The sequence below is a fragment of the Anneissia japonica genome, unplaced genomic scaffold (assembly GCF_011630105.1).
Source record: "Anneissia japonica isolate Jap-2015-1 unplaced genomic scaffold, ASM1163010v1 scaffold11779_len1430905_cov172, whole genome shotgun sequence".
In the NCBI taxonomy this organism is placed as follows: Eukaryota; Metazoa; Echinodermata; class Crinoidea; order Comatulida; family Comatulidae; genus Anneissia; species Anneissia japonica.
The window spans coordinates 1120619-1140241 of NW_022740041.1; the positions used below are offsets into that span (position 1 = coordinate 1120619).

At 31.7% G+C, this 19623-nt stretch overlaps 1 protein-coding gene across 4 annotated transcripts in view; it reads right to left on the reverse strand.

The window, feature by feature from the left end:
* LOC117118127 (ankyrin repeat domain-containing protein 12-like) overlaps positions 1-19623 on the reverse strand; it is a 115822-nt gene that overhangs the window by 39095 nt on the left and 57104 nt on the right. For all 4 annotated transcript variants that reach the window (XM_033262632.1, XM_033262631.1, XM_033262634.1 and 1 more), the window contains one exon: positions 9661-9870. In XM_033262632.1, the coding sequence (XP_033118523.1) occupies positions 9661-9870 (210 nt within the window). The remainder of the gene's footprint in view (positions 1-9660; positions 9871-19623) is intronic.

Genomic DNA, 19623 nt, shown 5'->3' on the forward strand with positions numbered 1-19623 from the left:
GAGATGTAGTAAATCAGCCGTAGCCTCTCATATGCCAAGCGTGAACCAAGCCTTGTTGACTGCTGGCAAGAGCCCTCTACTAGCACAATGCTAAATAAATAATATTAATATTTATAAATTTATATTTTAGGCCAACTGCAATGTGTAAACAAATGTAAAATTGTTAAATAAAAGTATACAAATTGATGAAAACGGTTTGTTTCCTTCTTTCTGTGTAACACTTTCATGTTGCGCAGCGCGTTGTAAGGCGTCACAGCGCGTTGCTACAGGAGGGGATCGCTTCACGAAAAAATCTCCCTATTTTTTGCTTTTCCAACTTGGGATTTCTGCATACATCATCGTTCACATCACGAACTAACACAATCAAAGTAGATCAAAGTAGAATAAAAAAAGCGTGTCAAAATACGCACTGTTGTTTTTAAGGACTTTTTGTGTGGTAAAGAATACAAAATCGCTTGACAACCAATACGCGCTCGTTTTGACGTGCTACTGTGATTTCACGAACTAACACAATCTACTTTGATTGTGTTAGTTCGTGATGTGAGCGACGACATGAATAGCTACACAGATACGACTATCTGTTCTGCATCAAGTCATAAACATTAGTTACTTCTTTAAAATGAATGTAAAATTGCCACTCCGATGAAGAACTTGGATAGGGGGAAGCTGAGTGAGCTTACAAAAGTCCGACACGACAATGACCACTGCTAAGGAAATGCTAGGAAATACTTGTCTGGGAGACATTTTAATGTTTGTAAAACCATTGTTTAAAGTTTAATGAGCACTCTGTCTATTTTTTCTTTTTTGAAAGGAAATTAAGTTTGTGCTGTTCACCTGTAGAACAAGGTTTTCTTCACCCACACTATGTCATGACATTAACATGGCCTATCTTAAATGGCTTTGGATTATATAGTAAACATGTTTTTAAGATAAGACTTTGTGATAAAGTCTGTGCATGATTGAATAAGCGCCTTTCTCGAATAAATGTCACCCTCGAAAAAAGCACTGCGCCAGACATTAAATTTTATTATTTCGGCTACCACAATACTTTAGCTTAATAACAGAAAATCTGTTTCCTACTTATACAATGCCTTGCATACCTTTATCATAATATTATCACTACAAATTCAATTCAATAAAGATATTTTTAAATTTATGAGATCTTCTTCAGCATTTGTTGTTTTTTGCAACGTGTATTTTTGATCCAGATGATGCGTATACGACAACCAAGCGCTTTCAATATGAACAACACGCCTTTGCATCAGGTTCATCCAATTCTAGGTTCCTAGGATTTTCAAATCTAAGCTTTGCGATAGGATGTCAAGATTTTGATCCATACACAACAATTGTAAAGTTATGATGGATAAGCCACTCATTTATTAAAAGAAAAAAATCACTATCTTCCTGTTTAGTGTATAGTTCGCAGTTTCTGTCCATAAAGTCAAATAAACTTTCAATGACTTTTCTGTGAGTCATTAAAATGGTTCTTAAAATTTTATTTTTTACTAATTAACAAAAAATACATAGCATCTACATATCTAGATATTATAAAGGCTTATGACATAAATTTTTCTTTTACATACAAAAACTATGAAAATATACATTCTGCTTGAGCTTTTGATCATTACTGAAATTTGTGCGTGTTGAAATATATATTGCATAATATATTACGTACATTTTATAAATAATAAATGTCAATGACTTGTGGTGCGGTTGATGTTTTTCAGAGCTCTTTAATGTTTTGCCTGACTGCAGCATGATGGGAGACAACTGGCCCATGAGATGGAGAAACATTAATTAAGTTGGTTGATGAGCACTATGCGAGACAAGCACATTAGTTTGGTTGTCTGATAAACGACGACTACCACAGCAGACAGGCACAATAGGTCATGTAAAAACATTACTTGATCATTGTTTGCTAAAAAAAAAATTTGATATCTGCGAAGGAATTTATAATCTTATTTTCAAATAATATGCAATACAGGTCTGCGTCTAATTAAGCCTCGTCCAATTAAAGACCGCCTCCAATAAAATTAACAAATGTTTTTATCTTTATTATTCTAATTAGATAGCAAAGTTGCTAGACCATGGAAATCCATGTACCAAAAGTGGTCTAATTGGAGGGACATTTGCTTCATACCCTAATCATTGGATCCCCTGAGAAAGAATTTCATAATAATGCAGCTAGGCTAGTAGTAAATACCGCATCAGCATTGAAACATACCAGGTACCCACTTATAGTGCTAGATAGCAAGAGAAAACCGTTGGTATGGTAGGTGCCTGAATCACAGCCACATGGTTGGGACAAAAGGATACTTATTGCATACTTACATACAGTCCAGTGTAATCCTAAGTTATCAAAATGGCTTACACATTAAATCGAACAGGATTTATATTGTAGGGAGTGGCTAGATGAAAATTTATTTTAGGCATGACAGCAGCAAGATGGAAAGAAATAATGATTTACTCCCAGAGACAGACGCTCTGATACAGCATGAAATGGGCATTTAATAGATAGGCCCTTTGATTGAAAGGAAATGGAACATTACATAGAACAATAGTTATTTATTTATTTATAGTGTAAACACTAATTACAGGATTAAAATATAAAATATAGAAACACATCATTTTAAAGCCAAAATTTGTTTATAAATACATAACATTTAGGTCAATATTATATTCATTTTTCTATGTGTAGGAATATAAAAATATATAGTATATACAGTATTCTTTTATAAGACACAGTAAAATTTTGCCCAGACTCAGTGTTGTACAGATTAGGCTCAAATGTTCTTATTCTGTTCTTATTCCAACCTAGAAAATGATAATTGTATGTAGCAGTATATTACTGTACTGTATTATAATAGAAAATACATTGTCACACCAACTGCAAATAAAGGTACAGAAAAGATGTTTTCTTTTTATTATTTTTAAATGAAAAACTCATTCGATATTTTACCTCAGCCTCTATTTGTTCTTATTTTGTTTTTAATTTTTAAGCAATTTCAGCCTCGGTGTTCTTATAAAATGTGTTCTAATAAAAAAAAAGTGTATACAGTATTCAGTGGTTAGGTGTTCAGAAGAAATTCAATTACAGTAGATTGAAATGACTGACACATGCCTTTATCAATGGAAGTAATAAGATCTGTGATCTATGACTGTTGACCTCAAATTAAAGACAATACATTCTGTGGTGATATATGAAAAAAAAACTTTCAATGGAAGATTGAATTGCCCATAAAAAGAATCCAATGAGTAAATTCACAAAACTCTGTGTTAACTTATTTATTTACAGACATTTTACTAGACAGAAATCTTAAATTAATTACCAGTCAAATGTACGAGTCTATACTAGAGTATACACGCCACGATTAATTTCTTTTGGAGTAGTTCTTAATCTTTATCTTGTTGTTAATGTGATTACCAAACAATAGGAAACCATTTCTATCTCTTTTTTTTTTTAGTACAAACATACAATCATTAATCTATTCTTCCAAAATCTATCTCAAATTACAAACATAAATTCTGAGCAAATCAGTTATCCTTTCCCATGAAAGCAATTTGATGACATACTGTAGAAATTCAATATTGTAAAAATTCTATGTTCAGATTATTATTATTATTGTTATTATCATTATTACAATTATTATTATTATATATTTATGCAATATTCTATGTTAAATTATTATTATATAATTAGGCAAATATATAGCAATGAAATGCAGAAAAAGTGAAAAACAAATAATTGCTGGGAAAGAATTTTAAATTTAACAAAGGGACATCAATAATAAAATTGGAAAAGTTATATTTAGCTGCTACTAAAAATTTAAAATATTGAATTATAAAAAAAATATAAGATGAAGTTGAAATAAATATCCATAACAATACCCAATGCATATTAATTATTACTATGAAGTAGCCACACTCTTACCTAGACATCTATTCAACTGGTCAGCCAACTAGTCAATTTGGTTCAATGAAACATGTCAAGACAGTAACTTGGCCATCTGATTGTCACGGTAATTATTCAACAAACCAAGCATATTTCTATATCAAGCTTATAAATCTTTCTCATGCATTATCTCACATAGTATGCCTACTTTGTTACTATGTACATTTTTTATGCTATGGCAATAGAGCAATATTAGCTCCTTCAGAAATGTCTGCAGAAGATAAGCTGGCCTGGGTTCCAAGATTTAATTTACTCATTGAATACTATAAACTGTAATCTTTTTATTGTGAACAACCTATAGTACCCAAAATAAATTGCCATCCCACTCTCTATTTCTCCGCATCTATACTCTCAAATTAAATCTCGTTGTTGGCGCTGTCCTAAAGGAAGAAAAATAATAAAAAATAAGAGACTTGGGACTTGTCTACGTATAAGAATATACCACCTTATACTAGGCCTAACTATATATATACAGTAGTCTGCATTTAGTACCAGCAAAGATACTAGAAACACAAGATAGAACTTTTGCATAGCAAAAGTGAAGAAGATATATGTCATATCTTTTACACAGATCCAGATGTACGCGGTGCCCTTCTGTTTCCAATGATGACAATTTTTGTAAGTTCATAGCCAAACCAGATCCAGACGTATGCGGTGCCATTTAATGAGGTGCCGCATACGACTGGATGTTAGTGCAGTTTACCCACAATGCAATGCAGTGATACAATTTTTTTTTCTATGGGGAATTCTATCTTGTGTCTAATATCCTTGGTACCAGTGCAGTTTCTTTTACCTGTGATTTACCTGCATGTCACTTGTCACTATGATCCAATCTGGTGACAATGAACTTCCTGTTATCTACAAAGCCACTGAAATCTATGTGGCTTTAAAAGCTTAGCATTTAGTCCTGTTGTTCCTTCCTAGGGAAATAATCTCTTTCAGAGGGTGCTAATACTACTGCAAAAGGAAACAATGCTATTGTCTGCACTTGCCACAACACCTCCATGCTATCCTGGTTCTCATGCTAGCTATGGCATGGGTGTGCCTGTGCAATTAATACCAGGTCTTTCACGAGACAAAAGCCGAGAACATACTCATCAACCACATTACTTTGTTTCATAAGGGTATTTACTCATCCAGCAAAACTATTTCTGGTATTACGTTTTTTTTGTTGTTCTGCGGTGGTATATTACTACAAAATCACCATTATAACAGACATTATGAATATTATTAAGCCAAAGAGATCAACTTTATTGACGACATCTTCCCAACATTAGCCTCCTTTGAATGGATAATGAATTGTATTGACCTAATTATGATGAATAAAACACACTCGTCTACAAAGAATCAAACGAGAGCAAAATATTTAGACTACTAGGCCTTTAAAAAGTGGCCCCAAGGTCAAAATTCAAAGAAATATAATTATGAGTTTGATTTTATGATGAAAAACAATACTTAGCCAATGTAAGATGTTGATTTTATCTGAAAATTCAATATAAAGCATGCTTTTATTTAATGTTTTACTATTACTTTCTATTAGTATTAAGTCAATTGGATAGCTCAGAAACGAGTAAATTTACAAGACTGAATTTTATACTGTTTGTGAAAGAGCAATATGGTCTTCACTGCCTTAATTTCAGGAGTCCTTCATTTCCACTTTAACCAAGTCAATCTAATTTCATAAATCAATAGAATACAGTACATTATCAAACCATTAAATTTATCAAGATAAATTTATTTTTGTTTCTTGTGAATAACAGTCTTTAATATTTGCCTTCACTTAAAATCATTCCTAATAATGAAATATAAAACAATTTTGAAATAATATTCTGTAGCTTGCTTCATTCCAAATTAATCTTCAGAAACTAAGCAGTGGATCATAATACAATCTATGTTTATGACATATAACATATAAGTACATTATCAGGACTTACGGTTATTTCCTTATAAATCATAGAAAAATAAAATTTTTATTCTGTATTATCCACAATTAATATTCTGTTATTTATCAATGGATGCTAAGATGCATATCATTTCCTATGGTTTCTTTGACCGAAAAGCATCAACTATAGAGGGCATTCTACTATTGCCTTGGGAGAAAGTAACAGACTACAGAAATTAACATGAAACTCAGGCAACTTTGGATTATAAATTTTAAATATTTAATAGAATGGTCAAGTTTATTTAAAAGAAACTTAAAAGTTGATGTATACAGAGATATTATTTTCAATCAATCGTTTTTATCACATTTTTGTTTTGTTTATAAGTTAATAAACAGCTACTAAATGATTTACTCTAATTTGGCATCTACAGGATTTCATTCAACTGCTTATGAATCAATATTTAATTCTTTTTTTTTTTGCAATGCTAAATGTTGATGAATTTGATAAGCCATGCATTATAAATAAAGTATTGAATGAAATACAATGTTTATGAAAGCTGTAAAGTTTGGGATTACCTTTGTGACATACAATACTTGCTAGGGATTTGTAACACAAGTAATTTGAGATGTTTTAAATTCAGGGGTTCAATTCTGGTGAAGGCAGATGGATGGATAAATTTATTTGGTCTAAACACCAAGGATAACCCATGAAAGTCTGAAGAAGACTTACATCCAGTGGGGTCCTTCTGGTGGTGACAATTCCCTACTCTTTTCTGAAGAGCGTACAGCGTTCTTTAACATGCACATGGGCCATAATCCACACAGGACCAATGGCTTAAACGTCTCATCCGACAGACTATGATCATTGTAACTTGCATTGCGTTCCTCCGTCTGAAATATGAGGGTAGCGATAGGAATTGAACGGGAGACAAGAGATCTCGATTGCATGGCCCACCCATCGGCCACCACCAGTTTAGCCGACTGTTTCTCATGAAAAAAAAACTCCATGCTTTAATCTTAATAGACTTTGTTTACCTTAATCTCTGATCCATTTTTTTTTGGAACCGTCTTTATAATTATTAAATTGTAATTAATAAATATCACGGATAGGAATTGGACGATCCTAATTTCACAGTAATTAAAGAATAAATTGAACAAATATAATTTATTAAAATACCTTAACAGGAATATTATTGATTTGATTTACTTACCGGTACCTAGTCTGTAATGACTTAAATCATAATATTTACTTTAAATCATAAATCTTCTGAAGTATACAAAACAGGAGAGGAAAACCATCACTAATTCTTAACAACATTAACCATGATTTATATTATTGAATTATTAATAAACAAATTTCTCCGATGATATAGCTACACAGACAGCTTGGCTTATCAGAATACACAATGTTCACAGCCTTGTGTTCCAACATAAATATGTATAAAAATCTCTAAGGAAATATATTATTCTATCTAACTTATTCAGGCATAATATATTCATGAAATAATTGCTAGTGGAAAAAGTTTATTGGCCATTTGAAACAGTTCAAACGGCAGCTAACGGTTAGCAGGATGTGGATTACAAACATACGCACTCCCCCGTGTGTTCATACAAGAAAATCACGATCTAGATACCAAGAAGATGATCAGATCACTGGCCAATAGGAAACTGGAAATTGGAAATGCGTACGACAGAATAGATAGAATTAATGATAGAAACACGCTCAACTTGCTAACCATTAGCGTGTCCAGATCCTGGCAACTGTTAGTGCTAACCGATCGGCGTTCTTACACAGGTGAGTGCTAACGGTTAGCTCCCAATCCGGATACTAGGGCACTCGTGTGAACCTAACTAGATCAGCAGTGGAAAGTCTTTACATTGGTAAAAAAAAAAAACAAACAAAAAAACAAACAAAAAAAGCAAAACAAACCATAGTTAGGCCAAACAAATAATAAAACAAGTTTCTCATTCTAGCCCTACTACTTTTTGGACCACTTTTTTTTTTAACAAGGATACAAAAAAACTTTGGTGCTTTCATAACCCTAAAAAATATTAGAGAAAAAAAAAATAGAAAAAAAGCGAAACAAAACATAGTTAGGCCAAACAAATAATAAAACAAGTTTCTCATTCTAGCCCTACTCACAGATCTAAGCAATCTTGCCAACACTGAGTAGCTGGCAGCGTCCAGGCCCTGCAGGTGTCAAATGTGCAGCCTCCTTTGTCAAAAATGTTGGTCTTATCAGAAAACAAAGATAATAGGAGACATAAAGCACCATTACTATTTAAGTATCTCCTTAGGAGATTCTAGTTTAGCATAAATACTTCCAACACTGTGAAACCAGATTCAAATGCTTGGTCCAATTCCTTGATAAGCTAATTCTCTTTTGTAGATCAAGCGTTCACTAAAAATATTATCTTCATTTGGTTTTAATTATGGTAAATGTTTGAACCTGTAAATTGAATTTCTTGAGGTATTAGTGCCAGATGGCTGAAACTGTCTGTGGCATAAATAAACTATGCATTGAAAAATTAAGAAATGATGAGTAAGGAATCAGTTAATGATCAACTGTGTATTTATCATGCACGTTAAAGCCTGCCTGCTTTGTCAAATAAATGATGAATGATGTCTCGCCTGCAGAAGCCCTCAGCGTACATGTATAAAATGCACACAAAAGTGTAATATATGCAGACTTGCTGTTTTTCTCTTTTTCTGTAGATTAAAAAAAATACTAATCTACATTAATGTTTAATATATATCCAACGATTTATTAGACAGAAATAAACGTAAGACCTAGCCAAATGCAAATAAAATTTCTTTCCTAAAAACACTTAATAGTTGAGATTTATAAGAGCGTATTATAGTTAAATGAAGATTTACAGTTCTCACTGTTTTCTATATAACATTCGTTTTTGAAGGAGAACGTCCATGAACCGCTGGTATAATCTGTCGCAGCGTTAAATTTCAAAAAGCATCAAGTTCGCTGTTCTGTTGATTGTAATGATTAGCGGAACATTCTCAAGCAATACACATTCATCTATGAGATCAAGTCAGATGATGTTTTTCCATGGTTGTGACAATCACTCAAAAATTTCAGAATAAATCTGGATACACAGTTCAAGGTTGGGCATGACCTCAGTGCAACCAGAGTTAGTAAAGGTTAAAGGTCATCAGCAGAGGTTAAATCTAGTGGTTTGTTGTGGTATGTTTGTGGGAACTCAAATATTTAGTTTGAAACAAAAAATATGGGCTTCAGGGAGTATTTTAATGTCTATATTTAATAACTTATTATAATCACGAGCTGAAAAGGGGAAAGTAATAGAATATACAAAAATTTTAAAGATACTGCTATAACTACCAAGTCATATCTTTTATATATGGGCATGATGATGTCATATTAGACCCAAATATGGGCATATCACTTTTATTTGTAACATAAAAACTTGATAGTGAGTACAGAGCTTCAGTTATAATACATTCAAAGGAAAACACACAAAAAAAATGCTAATAGGATTTCCGCATTCTGATGATGAAAAACACCTCCCTTTCTTGAATACGATGATAGCATTATAAAATGTGTTTATATAGGACATCAATGTATAGGCCTATTGTATCTTGTGATTGGTGGATTGGATGAGAATTAAAGGGAAACAAATCAGCTTTAGTGGTTTTCTATTAATAATGACTATGCAAGAATACCTAAATTGAATGAATGAACCCGAGCCTCCACTAACAGCTTAAGCAAAACATCAATGCTTGATTACATAATGAGGGTCAACGACCTAGCATCATTAACAATGACTTTGAGTGGTACTGTGTTAATCCTACCTGCAAAATCCTGCACGTTGACCTCTGCTCCTTGCTTGATTAGGCTCTTGGTCATCTCAGCATCGCCTCTAATGGCTGCCAAATGTAGGGGGGTTTCGCCCCTCTCGTTCCTCTTATTAGCTTTCTTGGCGCCCACACTAGTGTTTGAAGTTACTTGGGTCTTTGACTGCGCTTGTACTCCTACTGGTGTGATATGTTTCGACGTTGAATCTGGTGAGAATAAAATGAGAAAAATGCAAATTTTAAGGTACAAGCTGTGAAGTTTGCTTTAATGTATTCAATTATGACAGAACGAAAGACAAATATAAATGGTAAAATATAATTGGTTTTTTTTTTTTAAGAATTAGAATGTTGCAGTAATTTATCAATCAAGAATCACTAAGGGCCTCAAAGTGCTGGTACACAAAGCAGTGGATGCTGGTTTCTTCTGCATTTTTATTTTATGACATTTCTTGGGTTAAATTCCATGCTTTCAAGTTCCGTATTTTCATGCTTTGTCTCAAGCACTTTTGAAAGTGAATATACTTGATACAGATCTTATGATTATATTATCATTATAAATAAATTTGTTGTACTCCACACACAATAATTATCCTTCTAGAGCCTATATAATTTGGGTCCAAGAGATTGCTTTCCTTGGCAACCTATTAACTAATGACCGATAATCACTGGAACTTTCTGGCAAATATTTCTTGTCATTATCTTGGCACAACAAAAACATTAACAAGAAAAATAATATGAGAAAATATTCTATACATCTACACATAATTCTAAAATCCAGACATAATACTGTACATTACCCATTTTTATACCTTATTTTTCTAAGAATATTAGGAAGAAACCAAATGACTTTTGGCCAAAAAACTTGGCAACTAATCAAATTTTTGTGAACATAATGTAAACAGAAATGAATTCTCACGAGACTCCAGTGAACAGTTCATTTATTATGATTAAAACAACTTCACTGACTCTAGACAGGCTGCTAAGAATACCAAAACCTTTACATAACATTTTCATGATGTAAGGTAGCCAAGCTGATTAATTGTTCATTATATATCAAACGAATGAGCAATAACATTGACTAGCATATTGGTAATACCGCAATGAGACATATCAACGACGTTGACGTAGGTGGGTGCATGTTTGTGTGTGTTTATGTGTGCCTATATGCTACAAGGCTAGACACATTTTTTCACAACATTATTATTAAAAGACAGTATGACCAGCACTTTAGAAAGTGATGCAAGCCATTTTGATTCAATATTATTTTAGCTTTATTGTTCCTCTTTCGAAATTTTATTATACTTAGGAACATTTGCTTCTAAATTTCGGCTGAACCATCGCCACGATGAGCTTCTCTCCAAAGTATTGAGTACAATGACGAAAAAAAAATACAAAACAAAGTAACATGGATGCTTGTAAAAATCCAACACCCCCTTTTACTATCTTACTACTACAAAGGCTTACCAATGGAAATATGCATTAATTAGTCATCTAGCTAGCACAATTTTTACACTCAAGTATGTAATCTTATTTGTAAGCTAACGCTTCTAGACATCTAATCATGTCCTCGATAAAAAATATTCATCTCGGGCAAATTAAGACAATTCTGAATATTTTTTTTTATATTCATGTACCGTAATGAAATGGGCGCGTACGTGTGGAACACAGATACTCGTTCAGACTTTAATCATTACAAAATTCTCATCTATCTTCCACTTGGAAGATCATTGGATTTAGGCAAGTAACTTGGAGTATAATCATCTATTCACGTCGCAAGCTACCTCTTCAGATGAAAGACAACGCTCTAACAGTATTTCGTTCCTATCATTAAACATATAATCTATTATCAAGCACTTGTAAATTCACTGCAATCTCTAATATTGCAATGTCAATACAGGTTTTTCTCAAAGTCTATAGTTTCTCTCAAATCAAATGTACGTGTTGTTGATGGCTTTCTGATAAGGCTTAGCATATGGTGTTGCGTTTTTCAAGGAAAATATTTAGATCTTGCGGGAACATCTCAGATGATCCCTTACATCCTGCATGTCCAAACAACTAAATCCATTAAGGGATCATGTCAAAATATGCTAAACAACTCCTAGAAATAATGTACATAAGAAATGAATAAAAATATAAATAATATATCAATAAGTAAACGCATGAATAAATGAACATATCCATAAGTTTATGACCTGTATAAACAATATTTGAAAAATTTGGCAAATTTGACTATACCTATTATGAATAACAGTAACATAATAGGAAGTATACATTAGCTCATATTCGTTAATGATAAAAGCATGCATAGCTTAGAGGCACATAAAGAGTACATCATGCTAGTTCTATCCATTGCATTACTGTGATAAAAATATAATTTTAAGCTAAGCCCGTAAGTCCATATAACATGATAATATCAATTATTTTACAAAACTGCCTGATTGGTTAGATAACATGTGGGAATGAGTCATAAAGTATAAAATGGTAGCCTAGGCTAAAAAAAAAATGCCACTGAAACGTTATTAAGCTCAAGGGATAGATATCATGGGGCAACAACTGACTAGAAAATCTCTGGGTATTTCCTAATAATTGTTTAATGTAGGCCTGTAATCCAATGTCTTCCATAATAAAATTACAACAACCACTTGGGATGAATATATAACTAAATAAAACATTCTGGGTAGACATAGATATAAAAAAAATGCCAGCGAAATTTAAATTTCAATTGATAGAATATATAAAAAAAAAGTTTATGGTCCTTGTCGAAATCTATGAGAAAATTCAAGTTAGGCATATGGGAACATGCTACTTTTGAGTGCAGCTCCTAATATTGTCTATAGACTGGGAGAATCTCCTCCTTTTGAATAGCGGACTTAGTGTGTGTGTTTGTATGTGTACTGTTATTCACATACAACCAATGGCTTAATAGGGAGCTTTCACATTGGCGCAACGATGCGAAGCTAGAACGGAATCACTCATGTGTCACCGTCCTATCAGGCATCCTACGTTATCTGCATACGTAGATTTGGCCAAATTGTGTCCTAGAATCATCCACGAGATGAGAACTTAACGTTCTCGCGTGCACAGACGACTTTCAGTGACATCATTACGTTCTACGTCCTACCGTCGTCGTGCAATTGAAAGATCCCTAATACCTTATCGGAAGGACGAGGTAATGGACCTTTCCAGAGTGTCAACCAAACTTAATTACTGACCAATCAGAACAGGGCCAGGAATTTGTGACCTTAGCAACAATATCCAAGGGCCGGGGCTTAGCAAAAAGGTTCACTAAAACCAAGTGTCTTAATCAAGGGCACGAGGAATGCATTGATATTTATCGAACTTAGTCCCTCTTATACCAAAGTGCAACTCCTTTCCACCATGTTAAATCACCTTACATATCTCGTATCTACTTCTCTGACTGATACAGACAACTTAATTTGCTAATCCTTTGGGTGAAAAATGGATTTAAGTATAAAATTATATGAAGTGTCATTAGAATAAACGATCATGAAAATTCAACAGTTTTCACCATGGTTCCTATCTATGGCTCTTTATATAAGATTTGAATGTGTTATAGTAGTAATAAATACCTGAACCACAATTTCATGAGAAGTCACAATTTCAAAAGTAAGCAGTTATGGTAGAATATCATTAAAGTGAAATTAAAAATGATAAAACCACCATTGGAAAACCAAGCTAGGATTATGTTTATAGCTAAATCTCCAATATGTGACTGTACAATCAATTACCTCTGCATCTCTGAGATGATACAGAAAATATAAAATCATCATCATCATCTTTAAACCCCTTAAATGAACCAGGCAATAAAAACAGGATGAGAACTAGATCGCTATTTTCATTAAAAAATACGTTGAAGGGGAAAGATCAACTTCAATTTATTCTTTAGAGGATATTCCTGTCCGTTTTATCTCAATGTATAAATTACTTTTTAAATATCCTTTTTTTAAATAGCATATATTCGCTGGGAAAACAAATTGGGTACGAGGCAGCTAACTGCAATAATTGAATCTTGAATCTTATTCCTATCTGTTTTATATCATTGTATAAATTACTTTTTTAAATATCATTTTTATTTAAAGGCAGCATACATTCGCTGAGAAAACTAATTGGGTACGAGGCAGCAAAATACAATAATTGAATCTTGAATTTTATGATAAATTCAGAGGCACTGGATTATACGGCAAAAGGTTCACATACAACTCACTAACATTAAGCAAAAGCTAATCAAGATGTTATATGAATAATTAAATGAATTAATGAGTTCATTAATTAACAGTCATAAAGAAACAATTATTTTTCATCGAAAAAATAAACCAAATTTTGAATATTTAAAAATAGCTCATGACTTTCTGACAACTTATGTTAAGTTTAAAGGTCATCATCGCTGTCGTCGTCGATGCTGTTTCCGTCGCTATCGTCATAATTATTCTATTTCTATACATCAATAAGACACAACATGCTGTGGCCCAATGCACCTGTGTATACCTCTCATGAAAGGTTTCCCAATGTTAATGAATTTCCACATGTGTGAGTAGTGTTTACTACACATACCCCTTGTACACAATTCCATATACATAATGCATTATAGAAGTTGGGTTATAGAATTGAATAGCATTTATACTGTCCACTTAAAATGACAAAAAATCATAAAAAGTAATTTTTATATTAACTTTCTCATATTGCAGAACATACAAATTATTAACTTGAGCATAGAAATTATTGAATAAAAACAAAATGTGTACCCTGATGGTTATACTGGATAACGATAATAAACACTTCTAGTGACTGAAAGTGAATGTCATTTTCCACAGTAAAATTATGTGTAAACATTTTTTAAATACACTCATTTCTATGTTCAAGTTGATAAGTTTTATGTTACTTTAAAATGAGTTAATTTCAAAAACTTGATTTTTTTTTTGTATTTCCTTGTGGGACAATACATCTGCAATCAATATTATATTAGATGTACAGGTAGACAGTTTCTAATAATTAAATTGTATACTTCTGGGACAATATACACAATTTATTCTTGAAAGTAGATTTTGTAGATTTTGTTAATTTTTAAAATTAGATATCATGAGAGCATTCTTTTAACTTGCATCATCTTGGGTACCTTTTTAAAATTGAGACCACTGATTGGCTAAACACTTTCCATGATTATGAATGCATTGCAATGCCACAATATAATAACTGAATTTGTTCAATAATAGTAGTACTGTTTTAATCCAAGCAAATAGACGTTTTCTAGTTCCCACTGACAGTGTATTCCAGCATTATCAGGTGATATCTGACCTCATTATCAAAATTTGACCTCAAAGAAAATATTGAATGACAATTTGTAAGGCTTATGCAATTGTTCTACAGCATAGAGTATTTCTATAATAATCTGAAAGTTCAATCTCTTAAATTATGAACTTGTATTACTCTCTGTATGCCATTTCTTCTATTTGTTACATTGACTATTTACTACTTCCCTCTTATTAATTTAATGAGTATTTCAATGTTTTCTTTTTATTTCATTATCACACATATTGTCCATTCTAATTTTCATTTTGAAGCTTATTACTTAAAGTAAGCAATTGATATATTGAATTCTATTTAAAAAGATTTTTTTAGGTCAACAAATGTTTTTGAATTCTTCTTGTCATTTTCAATAAAAATTACTATCATTACTATTACATCCCTTGGAGGGGACAATCATAGATCAAAAACAACTCACAGAGGAAGAGGACTAAGACAGTAGGAAATAAGAAAAATAAGATTAATAAAACTACTTGTCATGGAACAGTGGTTACGGTGCTTGACTTATAATAATGAAATCATGGGTTTGAATCCTATTAAAGTTGGGATTTTCCTAATATCATGAATGACCATTTTTTACATCGTTCATAACATACAATTGGTGTTTTTAGGGGCAGAATGCAGAAATTTCATTTTCATTATAAAGGAACTTCATCTCCAAGTACTGCTATTCCAATAATCTATTTTCCTCATAACATGGTAATTGTTCCCTGATAATGTCTTTGTACCTCAAAAGAACTTTGTGACATAAATAAATTTGTTTAAAGTTATTATTTGGTTTTAAAAAAAAACTCCCAATCAAATTTCTGAATACATTTTTTTATGGTTCAAATTAAAAAAGTGTATGCTTTTAACAAAAGTAGAGAATCTTAAATGTTAACAAGAGATGGAATTTTGTCATTGTGTGTATTTGCTTGACCAGGTCCTTCAACAAATATTAGCTGTTTCTATAACGAGAAAGCATCAGGCTAAATGTAGGTAGAGGGTAAGTATCTACAGAGTGTTGTCTAGATGCAAGCAACCTTCAACCCTACAGGAAATTGTTTGCTTTAAATCCCACAGAATAACTCAGATAAAACCAACTGACCTTTTACATGATATTACTATCTGAATAATGACTTGCCCTAATACTTTTCAACTCCCAACAGACAAACTCAATTATTTGGATGGCAGTATCTATGCAAGTTATTTAACAGTTTTGTTGGGATTGGGTGATTGGTTTTAGAATAACTCTCTTGCCTTTCATTATTATAGTCTAAATTATGTAATTGATATGAATTAAAATTCACATGTAATGTATATTTTTTTGAATCTTTTAACATCTTTTCTTCCAAAAGAAACACACAAGATAGAAGCTAGCAGTCTCCTTTGCTGGAGTGTTATTATACCAGCTATTCTCAAAACAGCCTTAAAATAGACACAGTTAGTAATTGGGATCATATGACTGGTATTTGGGGCTCCTTGTAAAAAACAGTGAGCAACCAGCAGGAAATGTTATAAAGTGCAATTTCTAATGTCAGAATGAATTGCTATATAGATACTGGCATCAAATCTTATGTATTTTTCAAGAGTTAGTGCTGTGTGTATAGCCGATTAGGCCCTGCAAAGAGTCTGTGTTGGACTCCGTGTGAGTGAGGCAGTAACTATTTTTTATTGGGAGAATACTACATATAGTACAAAATGAATATGATGCTACTATGATATAGATGTAACTTATATCATATAATAGAAGCATGCCTAAATTTCCATTTCCAGGATTAATACATAGTTTATTTTTTGTTGAACTTGAAAAGTATTTTGTCAAAGAAAATTTGATAATCTAGACAGAGCTTTATAAGTTTCTCTCAATCATGGTATTTCACTGAGGTTTGTATAAGAACTCAAAGTTGCATAATATTCGAGTTCCATTTCAATTTTTACAATCAGGTAATATAGGCCTACATCTCATATGATGCCACTAATTGAATATTTTATAGTATCATTATCAACATTCATTAATAAATGAAATTCATCTTCCTCAGTGCATGAAGAAAATAAAATAATTTTAGTAGACCGAAGCTTATAAATAATGAATTTTTTAACACATTTTATAAAACAATAAGACAGTATATATTATACTCTTCTGGGTTTAAATGACAAATTATCTAGTTAAAGAATGGTTAAATTACTTTAACCTACTTAATATGAATAAGTAAAACTCTTATCTTATCTGAAGAAGTCTAGTCCAGAATCCAATATCAAATTGATGAAATAGTTCAAATAGCATGGGATATATTAAGCAACAAAATGAAATAGTTGTTAGTGATAGTAGCCCATTATAAATTAGTACATGAGTTAGTAACCAACTATCAAATAAATAGAATAGTAACCATAATAATAATACCAATATTATACCAAGGAAAATATTAACAGTGCTATACAACACTTTAACAGTGCAATGGATTAAGTTTTGTGTTTACCCACAATCTAAAGGTCAGAGTTAAAGTACAGAAAATTTTTCTTGGGCAAGACAATTTATTCATGTTGTTTCTTTCCACCTACTGGTAGGGAAATGTGGTACACCATTGTATGTTTGAATAAAAACGCACCAATATTGCTAAAAATACTAAATTATAACAATTTACAGTACACTGTACTAAAGAGACAAGATTCATAATAATCACTTCCATAAATTAATATATCCAATGACTAATAACAACAAAATATTAAAATTGTTTATTATTTTATTGAGTATGATTTGGTTTATCCATGAATTTGGAATATTTTCCTATTTTATTTTAACAACATAGTACTCAGCCTTTGGTTATTTTAGATTGGTTACAGAATTGTTGAGACTGTCCCTGACTTACTCAACAGCTATTTGTTTTCAAAGATATTTTTCATCATAAAATGAATATGCTTTTATCTACGAAAAGTAAACCACTAGATTTATATCTGCCAGTAGCAATTAGTGAGTGAGTCATGTGCACACCCCAATGAATAACAAGTTTTTAAAATTTGAAATTCAAAATCAAATATCTATTAACATATATTTTTTTTTTCACAGAGTTTAAAAAATAAAGGCTACCTTAATAGTACAGTATTATTTCATTTTCAACGTGCTGCTTTTAATCATAATAGTTTTTCTTTTTTAGTTTCTAATACTTATGTTACACTTTACTTATTCTATGATTCTAATCAAAAACATTACCTTTTATGTACGCTTCTATACAACAATAGGAAATTACAACACCACTTTTATCTTTAGACCCAGGGGTCTTGAATGGTCAAAATAAACTTATATTTTCAAAATCAAAAAATATATTTACACCATTCTTTTTTCAAGGCAAGATTTATACTTGGGAAAAATAAATATTAATGCAAAAATATACATTTTTTTTAAAACAAACCAACAAGCCAATTAATAGGCCTATGCAATGTTCTCCCAATTCGAACATTTTTACTGGTTAATTTGCCCATAAAATTTCAGCTATGAGCACAGTGTGAGGTGTTACCCCTTTTGAGTGGGGTTTAATGACATGAAAAAACAACACAGTTATAGCCTAGGCATAGATTGGAATTATGTTCAGTTATTGAAAGAAGGCCCGCCTAAACTATCTAGGCCTGATCAGTAGTTTTTAAAATTTTACATGAACACAAATTATTATTGGCTGGCCAGTCATATTTACCGGTAAAATTGACTGCTAAAACGGCTTCGGGAGAACACTTCTATGCTGACAATTATTATTAATTTTGATCTTGTTTTTGTTTTACTCTGGTTTTTCTTTAAGTTGAAGTGCATAGCGGTTTAATACATTATGCGCTATAAGAATATAAAAATAATATTTATTTGGCAAATATTATTTATTTGGCAGAATGAAACAACACTGTTTCCCCGGAGAGGAAATGAGCGAAAGCCCAAACAGGATTTGCTCTCTATCTTTCAGTAATGAAATACAGTAGCACTGAAATATTAAGAAAAATAAAAATGCATGAATGCTTAACTAAATATTAAAAGAGGAAATATTAACAGAGTTTTGTACTAAAGGATGCAGTTTCCAGGGACTTGGAAAGGACACAAAAGCAGAGTTGAGAAAAATATTGCTTTTGGCTATATAAAAATGATTTATTATCATTATTATCGGATATTTCACCAGGTACATATGACCTGAACTTCCTCTAAATAATTAAAAAAAAACAAAAAAAAACAGGCTTATGCATTTTTGAATAAATTCCAAAAAAACCCTGTCTATTTATAAAAATCATAAATAATTTGTCATTTCCTCTGTCCCATAATGCATTTCATATTTTAAATGTGTGGACATTTATGCAACACATTTTCCATCGACTGACAACACACAGCAAATAGAGTTTAATCTCCACATAACAACTACTCTTCTTAGCATATCTCCTGTTAATTGGAACTATTCAAAATCTGAATTTGATAATTTTGCTGAGAAATCATCATTTCTATAATTAGATATGACATCATTTGAAAGTAGCCATCTTTTTCTTCTTCCTTTTTGGAATTTATGTTAGAGCTGATCTTAAGAATATCCCTTTGTCACTATAATCTTTAAAGATATTAAAATATTCATTGCCAAAAAAAGGTGATTATTTTTTCCTTATTGTTAATAATTTTTAAATAATATTTACTCT